The following is a 10,696-nucleotide window of genomic DNA, read 5'->3' as shown; positions in this document are numbered from 1 at the left end:
AATCTGCAAGAACAGAAACGTTTTTTGCCTAGAGCTTTACTGGGCAGGGGAGGTGCAGAAAATGCCAAAATAGTTATTTATAAAAATTCTTATACCTAAGAAGCGAAGCTAGTTCTTCAAAAGGCTCGTGTTAAAGATTTCAAAACTTAAGCATAGAGTCTAAGTATCTAAAAATGTAATGGATCTTATTGGTTTAATCTTTTTAAGATTTTATGGCTTTAGAACTTTCATGATTTAAAAGCCTTAAAAACCACCACAAACCACCTCCAAAACCTAAAAAACCTTTCCCCCAAACACCATCACCAAACCCAAGGCAAAAAAACCAAGACCACCTACAATGTAAGAACTAGATACTACATTTGGACCAACAGGCAGAAGGGCTGGACACGAAGCACCAAGCACCCAGCTAAACCTCTGCTTACACCCAGCTTCCTCGTTAAGAGATTCCAAGTTACATGAGGAGCAAAACAAAGCATTGACTTATCTTAAGACTTTTCTTAAGTTACATGAGCTGTAACCTTGCAGGTCATTAAGTCTGTATTTCTGGATAGATGTGTAGGTTGGCTTTCACACTTTTTCAAAATTTTTTCAAATAGTTTTGCCCAGAAAACCTCTTAAAACAGCATGAAAACTTTAGTCCTCCTGAAAAACCTACACTGAAAAATGATGCAATAAATAGCTTTGAGTAAGAAAAAAAAAATCAATTTTTTTTTAATATATCCAAAATATTCTTTCCCTTATTTCCTATGCCAGAAAGTCTCTGTTCTCTCTCCTTACCATGCTTCTCTCCTTCATAAGCTATTCATGTGAAAGCTTTGAAAGATAGCTTTGAGAGATAGTATGAGACAAACAGATTTACATAAAGGAAAGATAAGGTTGCTATAGGAATAAGATGACAAAAATTGTTACTTAATCCAACATAAGTAGGATGAGAACTGGAGAGAACTCAAATGGAATTGAAACTGTCACCCCAACCGATAAGGTTGTGTTCTGCAACAACTGCTTTTTCTCCCTCGTTTACTCTATGCTTTTATGTAATTTCATTTTCCCTCCAGATACTATTTACAGAATACAGTAATTCCAGTCAAGATCCAAAAAACTTTAAAAACAAAACTAGAAGTAATATTTTCCAGTATGTTGCTCACTGCTGTCACTCGCTTGTAAACTCTTATAAAAGCTGAAATATGCCCATTTTGCATCAATGCTATGAATGTAGATTCAGAATTTGACATGAATCTTTAGATTCATATAAAATATATATTAAAAAAATAGGTTCAGCCATGTAATTTTCTTTCTTTAAACTACAAAATGCGGTCTGCAATCAAGTTTTGCATAGATAAGCTGATGCTTCAAGAGAGAAGAAAGAGGGATTCCCGCTTGCCGAGAGCAGATGACAGCCTCTCCTAGAGGCAGCTCCTGGTGTCCCCCATACCACCTCGGGACAGGAGGGGAGGGCTGCCTGATGTTGGGGTGGAAGCCAGCTGTCCTGCATCAACTTCCAAGACCTCACTGCTTCTGAAACTCAGAGTTGCCAATGGTGGACCATACTGGCCCAAAAAGGAGCTGTGGAGAAGCAGCTGTGCCTTATCACACGTGGCAGGTGTGCCACGTGCTGAGGAACTGCTATGTACCTTCAAAAGGCACTTTCTCCAAGGTGTCTGAAACAGGAGACTAAAATCATACAAGAAATAAGTAGCCATATATACTGAAATACCAGGCAATGATCTATCCCCCAAGAAAAATCATCAAATAGAAGTCCTAAGGCACTGGGAGTTATCACCACTCTTATTGAATAAATATTTAGGCTGTGGATTTGAATAAATGTTCTGTTAGGGATTACTATTCAATGCATCCAAGCTTCAGAACCTTTCACAAAAAAAAAACCAACCCCAACATTGGAATTACTGGCTATGTTGTATTTTTAACTGCGCTAGGCAGGAGTGTATAAATCCAGATGCTCAGCAATATTTGCAATAAGAAAATTTTAGTGCAGGATAACACACTTGAAAATTTCTTCCTAGCAATTTAGGTAAAAATTGGAATAGCCACCAGACAAAATCTCTCCATTCAAATGTCATAAACCTGCTGTAAGTTTAACCTTCACAAAAAAAAAACCAACCCCAACATTGGAATTACTGGCTATGTTGTATTTTTAACTGCGCTAGGCAGGAGTGTATAAATCCAGATGCTCAGCAATATTTGCAATAAGAAAATTTTAGTGCAGGATAACACACTTGAAAATTTCTTCCTAGCAATTTAGGTAAAAATTGGAATAGCCACCAGACAAAATCTCTCCATTCAAATGTCATAAAATCTGCTATAAGTTTAACTAATGAAGATAAAGACAGCTTGTTTAAATGAAGCATTAATTGTTTGGAGGTGAGGATTCAGCTCTAAGGTTAGACAGTACCTGCAGCACAGAGTAGCTGCTTTGCAAGAGAAGGTTTTCTTCAGCTTGGAAGATGATGTAGAAACAGATGAGACTCTTCACAGGTATTTAAGGTCTCCCTTAGAAAATAGTTTCAGTATCACAGCACTTTCTACGCTTAAGGAATTAAATGTTGTAACTGATAGAGCATGCCCACCACCAAAATGCAGACTCTGTAAACCCACTGAACTTGGAGAAACTCTATTAAGTCAACAACAGTTTCTTCATTGTCTTGGACCACCTCGGGTTTATATACAGCTAACGAGAAAAACCAGGGTATTTGGATGAAGACTATATTTATTCCCTGAATTCCAAGTGAACTGATCAGCATCATTGTGAGAAACACTCACAATGCCAAGCACAAGTGTACAAGATGACTGTCACTGTATTAGGAGCAAGAGCAGCAGCAGGAGGAAGGCAGAGGCAAGATGTGCACTGGTTCACAGCGAGAGGTGAAACTGGGTCTCCAGTACGCTACCACCATCTGTCAGCTTACAGGCAGAAGATGCCAGGAGCAGGGCAAGTTCCTTGCCTCCTGGAGCTTCCTACCAGGTTCTTTGCTGTGTCCTTTGTTCACCGTAACAGAGGAGCAGTTTGGCTTGAGAATATACTGGCCTTTTCAGACTTAGAGCAGCATTTCTGATTTCTGGTAGCAGATCTGTACGAAGCACCCGTGACATCAAACAATTCACAGAACAGCAGAACTCTAAGATTGGTTCCTCATTTTGTAATTAATTCAATAAGCAAACAACATTTTCTATCAGTGTAATGGATATTGGTAGCAATCTACAAGCAACTCAAGCTAAACAATTCTGACAGTCACTATTGGCATCAATTAATTTTAACGTTACAACTATACATGTATAATGTACAAAAAGGATATTACTATTAATATGCAAACCCATTATGCATTAAAATACAGACTGGCTCTGAATGCTGTAACTTACTAAAACTGAATTTTAACAAGAGCAGTGTCACAGCAGTAAGGGATGAAAGTTGAGGGTTTTTTTTTCTGCGAGTAGATTCTCACCCATCCAGAAACTCCTCACCAAAGACTAGATCAGAATTATTGCAAGTTTTTAAAAGATATATCTGTTTTGCACAGAGGAAGGTATTGTTGGGATTCTGCCAGCGTCCAAGAAGCCTACGCTAAGAATTACACTTATGAGTGCAAATATACTCCTACGTGGGATTAGTTTCAATGCAAGAATTCACCAGAAACATGAGTTATTTCCTCATCTACATTAAATCAACAATATGTTGATGTTTGGTACACCGCTTCTTTTGAAGAAATAATGAAGCCAAAAAAATTAAAAGCACTTCAAAAGATGTTTAGCCAACAAGGAAACAGCATCTCTCTACATCAGCGCATACCAAGAGGTAGATCCCAGATGCATCCATGGATACTGGGTGGGAGACTGAGCTTTTAAACAGACCAGCTGCACATGTAAATGCAAGGTAGCACGGATTGGAACTTAAATTACTGCTGTGGTCAGATCCTACAGCTGTACTCCCCCCCACCAAAAAAAAAACCTGGCTTTCCAGATAGCTGGCTAATAAGGATTAGACAAAAATTCAAGCCTGTCTCCAAGTATAGTGCAATGATACTAAAAAGTGGACCCATATCACACTGTTTTCAGTAGGATCCTCTTTTTACACCTCCAAATCAATATGGGACAGAAGATGTGGGGTCAAAGCAGGAGCCTGACTGAGATCCAAGCAAGCCAGTCACCCACCACATCATAAAATGGCATCCCAGGTGGGGAGAGCCAAGCTTTTCCTCTGAAGAGGATATTTCTATTTTCCTTGTGGCATGATTTAATAGCAGCAATAAATCAGTAAGAACACAGAAGGTTTGTTTTCATGCTCTTTGGGAAATAAAGAATCATGCCTCCCAATTTCATAAGTCTCCTAAACTTAATACTAATAAAGAGGAGAGCTATGGATCTGATACATGACGTTGTTGAGCCTGAGGGTTTAACAGAGTTTTTTCTGTATTAGACTTAGAAAAAAAAGAAAATCAAAAAATGAAAATGAAAACAATGAAAACATCTGAATTGACATAAAGAAATACATCTAACAATCTAGTTTTAAAATCAAATGGACTACTAAATAAGGAATTAGAAGGAAAATCTCCCTGTTGGCAATTTTTAGTGCAAAGGCAGAGAATAAAAACCAGGCTTCAATGCCCAAATAGTTTCTGTAGTTTCAGTAGATTCATTTATTTATTTATTTAGCCAAGACTTTTAATGGCTGGAGGAAAAAGTAAGTTTAAGGGTAATTTTTTGTTTTGCACTATTCAAAATGCAGTCAAGATAGTGTTAGGAGACACTGTTTGTGGTGGCAACAAGTTCGAAGCTCAGCAAAGAGAGTTAGTCCAAGTGGATTCTACAGGTCTCACCCTGGACATGCTGTTTGAAATGTGCCCTTTCATCTCCTGAAGAACAAAAATTTAATGCATTTACACACACAGTTCTCCTTGTTTCGTTTCTTTGAACTTTCTCTTTATTCACAGCCTTCCTTCCCCTTCAAACATCCTTCAAAAGTTGTTTTTCCTCTTAATTCTCAGGAGAAACTTTAATAAGATACCTTTCCAGGAAGAACAGAGCAGTCAGTTTTAGCAGTATATTAAAAAAAAAAAAGAGCTGAAAACAGTAGAAAATGAGGAGAAACCAAAAGAAACTAATAAGAACAGAGCAGTCAGTTTTAGCAGTATATTAAAAAAAAAAAGCTGAAAACAGTAGAAAATGAGGAGAAAGCAAAAGAAACTAATGCCTGTGTTCGCCCTGGTGCTGCTGTGAAAGGCTGGGTGAGCAAAGGCACAGGCTTGTGCCAGCTGGGGCTGATGGAGGCATCACTCCCCACCGAGCTCACCCCTCTCTCCAGCAGAGCAGGAAAATGAAGCCAAAATTAACAAGAGATTTAAGAAAAGCCAGCTCTCGTGGAAACTGCAAAGAAGCAGTTTGTTCACTGAAGTGATAGGTGTTTACCTTAATTATCTTAGATGTTTGCCACATTCAGCAGTCATTCCTGCGTTCTGGAAACCTGGAACCCTGGTCCTCCCGTGCTTTGCAAACCCAGGAACTGCCACCCAGCTCATGGAAAGAGTAACTCAACTCAGGTGGGTCCACTCAGGAGGGGTGGGATTCGATCCGAGAGTCAGGAGGAGTTGTTAACACAGCTGGAATCAATTCCTGGCTTCACCACAGATCACAGCTCAGTTTTGCACTTTTAACCGGTCGTGTTGTTTTGCATATTTTATTCATTTCGATCTTTGAAGTTGTTCTTCGGACTAATTTAAACATAGTAATACTAAAGTATGTGTTTTGAAATTTCTTTCCTAACAAGGTAGGTGTTTTGAAAACTCCATGTATGTATATTTAATGCTAAATAATCATCTTTTTGCTCCCTTAGGTAAACGGACACAAAGACTGCAGGATCATTAGTCACACAGATATCAGCATACATCAAGACACAAAAACCCAAGGGCTTCTTTTTTTTTTTTTCATTAGATACTCTTACATCCCTGCTTTGATGAACTGTGAAGATTCACACAGGATAAACAAAAAGCAATTCAATATAGGACACTGCACTAAGGGAGCTAACTTGAAATACATTATCTGTAAGGACAGAGAGTGTCAAGGTTTATAACCCAAGATCAGCAGCATCTCCATTTCCGTAGCTGTGATGTTATTTCAGAACACTGAACTGCAGACAGGTCTTGAAAGAAATGTCTTTTTGCTTATAAGCAGAGCACAAGAAAAATTGTTTTCTATAGACTCAGAAAACCTGCTGATCTATCTTAACGACAGGTTAAAAGTAATATTCTCAGAACTGTTTAACAACTTGTTTTACATTCAGTGCGCTCTTACTAAAAATCTGTCTCGAAATCAACTCACCTACAGGATTCCCAGGCAGATTTTAGAAGCGCACGGTTCCAAAGGTCTACTAATAACATTCAAGCAATTGAAGCAAACAGGTAACATTAGCATTAAATGCATGCCCAACATCCAGACAGCAGAAAGGTATGGCAGGATCAAGTTGAGTTGAGTGAGAAGGGTTAGGGCAGCTGGAAATGCTCAATTCAGGCTGTTCAGCAAGTTACATCTGGCTCAAACTTGTGTCTCTGCAAGTGCTGACTAGCTCCAAGCAACATTCTCAACGACAGCAATATAACAACCTGCAGTCAGGGATATAGATGAATTATGGGTGCTCAAGTCTTCCGAGCAGTCCTGCTCCACCATTGCCTTTTGGCAATGTGAAAAAGAGCTTATTGCTTGGATTCTCGCTGGTCCTCCATTCTACCAGCTCCCCATGGCTACCCAACTGACGTTTGGACGTACCCTAATTGAAGGGAGATGAACTGAAACACGCCAAGAAGGGCCGCCAGGATGAACATGGGAAGAGGACAGTCTTACACAACACAGAACAATTTGCGCTTCAAAATACTAGCAATATTTTCCTTGTTACCACAATGGTTATTGAAAATCACGTATTTTACTAGTCGAGTAATTAGCTAAGTAACAAACATTTCTCTATCAGCAAACTCAATGATAATCAATGCCAACTTCACTATTGAAAATACTTAACTTCGAGATGTCAATTGATGAAATCTGCAGTGAACATCAACCCTTTCATATTGTGCCTCTTTCTGTGGTTACATTTGCATAGAAACACACATTTATTACTGGATTTTTTTTTTTTCCAGCAAGTCATTTGGTAGACCTGGTGTTAATACGGCTTAACATAAGAAACCTTCCCATTCATCCTGAATCCTTAAGGCTACCCTTCTTCATAAGAAGTAAAAACAAAACCTGCTTTCATCTAAGTTGCTTTTAAATACAACCCAAAAGAACTGAGATGACATGAAATAAAAATGCAAGAAAGATTAAAGGATAAAAAAGTCCTTCAACGGATGGGTGAGAAACCTTTCATCCTTGTAGGAGAAGGTTACGTACTGCTCCACACAAACCACTGCCAAGGTCAAAGTGATCTGAGAGAAGCTTTGAGGGTGTCACACCAATAGTTCTACAGATGTTGCAGCTCATACTCAAAGTATTTGTTTGCAAGGCTCCAACTGGTGATGTTTAGTTTTCTCTAACTGGTAATGTTTAGAGTTTTCTCCACATTACCACTCATAACACATCAGCGGTGCCTGGGAGACCAGGAGAACCCTGTGCTATTTAAGAGTCAGTGACCCTCATGGGTCTGAATGGTACCTCATGTATTACCTCAAAGGATTTTTTTCTACTTAAAAAAGAGCATATTTAAATTCAACACATCAATCCAGAAGATTTGCATGCTTTGCAATTTAAAAAGATCCAACTTCAATAAGGATAAAGTGACTGTTGTTTTTCAAAAGAACATTTTACTGCATGTTATCTATGAATGAATATTGGGATGTTTTAGCTTTCTGCTCTTATACTAGACATATCTCAGATATTTATTATGATTCAAAGGATAACTATTAAATTATATAAATATAACCAAAAACTACAGCAAGATAAAGTTATTAGTTCTTATCTTTCTTAGCTTATACCAACTGAAAAACCTTATAGGAAGAAATTATTTTAAACAGACTAAAAAACAGGCTTTTTTTTTAGCTTCAATATTCATCAAACTCTAACATAACTCTGAACATAATGAAATCAATTCATTCTATTATAAATAACATGCATGATGCCAGTCACCAATACAAGTGATTTACTGCATGAAAATTATTCATACACTTTAGTTAAGTATTGCAATGCAAATAGAACAAAAACAATATCCAGGAGATCAAAACCAGTGAGACTACACAAGACATTTAGGTAGCTAAGGATCCTTAACAGTTGAATTTTGCCACTTATTTTCTCACCACAGTATCCTCCATTACATCAACTAAACACCTTTAAAAAAATTGTTTGGCTTAGTTTATATTTTAATTAACAAATAATATATCTCCTTTGAATAACGACTGTTTTGCAGGGTGCTCACAGCTTCACCCTCCATCACCCTCACACATTTGCTGCTGAAATTAAAGAGCTGGAAATTCAAAAGCAGCATCGAGCACAAAACACCACCCTGTGATCCTCCTGCAGGGAAACAGCTCCTGCCACCTTCTCCCCTCGCCTTTTGGGGATTTCCACGGGCTCAAAGGGAGTCACACTTATTTGCACGGCTTGTGCCACACCACTGAGATGGGCCAGACTGACACTGGGCAAGCATGGACCCACCAGCAAGACACTGTCTACTCAAAGATATTATTAAAAAGGTAGCTTTGCTCCCAGCAGTTTAAAGGGGAGGAAAGCAAAGCCCCTCTATTTCAACCAATAATTCTAAGTCTTGTACGACTGTTTCAGTGTCAGAAATGCCCAAGACCTCTTTCAGGAAGTAATCTGTAAAGTAGTCCCGCAGGAAAAATAATTTATATTTTTAAGTCTCTCGGGATTTTCTTTTTCTGTAGAAAAACACTTGGATTTGATAGAGACAATATTAGTACCTTTCACTTCACAGACTGGTTTAACAACATGGCTTGCCTTTCTTCAAAGTTTTTGACTAAGCCAAAAGCAAATCCTGGCCTTCTGAGTCCCCATATAAACCTAAATCCATGTACACTATTCTCCTTCCCAAAGTAGTGCTGATCATTCTGTAGGACACACACATTGGTAATTGGGGGGCACTATCAGCTGTTCCTGCTCTTTCCAGCTCTGGTAATGCCAACATAAACCAAAATCATCCAGAGTCAACCCCTGATGACAGAACAAGGACCTCTTCTACCCCTCAACACCTCACCCTGGCATGACTAGGAATGCTCAGGCTGAATGCATGCTGAACAAAGAGATCCCCAAGAAAAGCGAGGGACTTCAGCTGCTATGAGCACTGATCTTGATAAAGTTAATAAAAATGACTCAGAAGAGCTAACATGGCAGGAGAGAGAAAAGCAGCCCAAGTTCCAAACACCAAGAATTAGCTTGGATATGGTATGGCAGCATAGGAAAAGCAAACCACTGAACTGGTACAGCAATAACATAGTGCTACCCCTCGTGAATAAACCCATTTTAAGTAAGCAAAGTTTTGACAAAACCTGTAGCATTCATCCCCAATAACAGCAAGAATTTAAAGTTTCCAGTTAAAGAAAGTCACGTATTGCAGCTATGAAATCAGCACACCTATGAGTTATGCATTACTAACAACATCCTTAATACATTCAAGTAACTTATTCCTGCTTTGAAAGCATAGCCCTAAGTAGTAACTTCGTAGTAAAAAGGTTACATTCATTCTTTCTCTGTTAATATTTTGCATTATTTAACATATGTATTGCATGCTTGGTTCCTAAACTTTGTGTGACATTTGCATTTCAGAGCCTCCGTGGATCTACTCCTCAAGTGCAGTTCAAATCTGAAATATGGAGACTTATGCATAGCTCTAAACTGAAAGTTAAGAGATTATTGCATATCGTTACCTGCAAAACAGCCAATAAATGACACCAGGAACAGCTGTTTCCACAGCAGCAGCATCTTCAGTTGCCTAAATTCAGTAATTCTGGTTCAGTCTCAGGAGAACTGTATGTTTAGTCTTCCAGGTGGCAAGGTTTAACCTGTTAAAAGAACAAACATAAAATTGAATCCTGTGATGATCCCTAAAAACCAGCGTCCTTGTTGATGCATTTTTTAATAAATACAAAGTTGACAGATCCTCTGTTGTTCCTCTTCCTTCCTATGACCTACCCCTCAAAAGAGGGGTCCATACACATATCACATTTAGGTACATATATGAGGTGTTGCAGCAGGAGCAGAGCTGGCGGGTAAGTTGATTTTGTAGTTCCTACTTTTCCCCAACCTCCAGCATTTGTTTATTTGTAAGAAACAGTAGTTTTAAAGGAAGAGAGATTACATGAGGTGCCATCATACTCAAAGTAGTTTAATGTATTTGTTATAAAAACAGCTTGCATTGTTGCTAGCACAGTGTACACAAGGCAAGTGCAATCTCAACATGTGCAAGAACCGATTTAATTAAAGCCACGTCTAACCAACTTTTTTTTTGTTTGTTTTGTTTTCCATACTAGATCTGTACTCAATGTGCACAACAGCATTGAAGAAGTCTAAAGAGGAAGACCTAGCAACCCAAAAGCACACGGCACTCAAGTGCATCAGCTGTAATGACATGCCACAAACTGATTTGCCAGCTTCTATTTCTACCTTTGTTACTAGCCAGATGATAAACAGTTTGCCAAGGTCTACTAGCCTTTTAAAATGACATTGTCATTTTACTTCTATTTTTTCCCTA

At 38.5% G+C, this 10,696-nt stretch overlaps 1 protein-coding gene across 1 annotated transcript in view; it reads right to left on the bottom strand.

Moving 5' to 3' along the window:
• CNTN3 (contactin 3 (plasmacytoma associated)) overlaps positions 1–10,005 on the bottom strand; it is a 93,892-nt gene extending 83,887 nt beyond the window's left edge. The window contains exon 1 of the mRNA XM_014946820.1: positions 9,873–10,005. Within this exon, the coding sequence (XP_014802306.1) occupies positions 9,873–9,927 (55 nt within the window). The 5' untranslated portion in view covers positions 9,928–10,005. The remainder of the gene's footprint in view (positions 1–9,872) is intronic.
• Between the last annotated feature and the right edge of the window lie 691 nt (positions 10,006–10,696).

The sequence above is a fragment of the Calidris pugnax genome, unplaced genomic scaffold (assembly GCF_001431845.1).
Source record: "Calidris pugnax isolate Ruff unplaced genomic scaffold, ASM143184v1 scaffold81, whole genome shotgun sequence".
Classification (NCBI taxonomy): Eukaryota; Metazoa; Chordata; class Aves; order Charadriiformes; family Scolopacidae; genus Calidris; species Calidris pugnax.
This window is presented reverse-complemented; position numbering and strand designations above follow the sequence as displayed.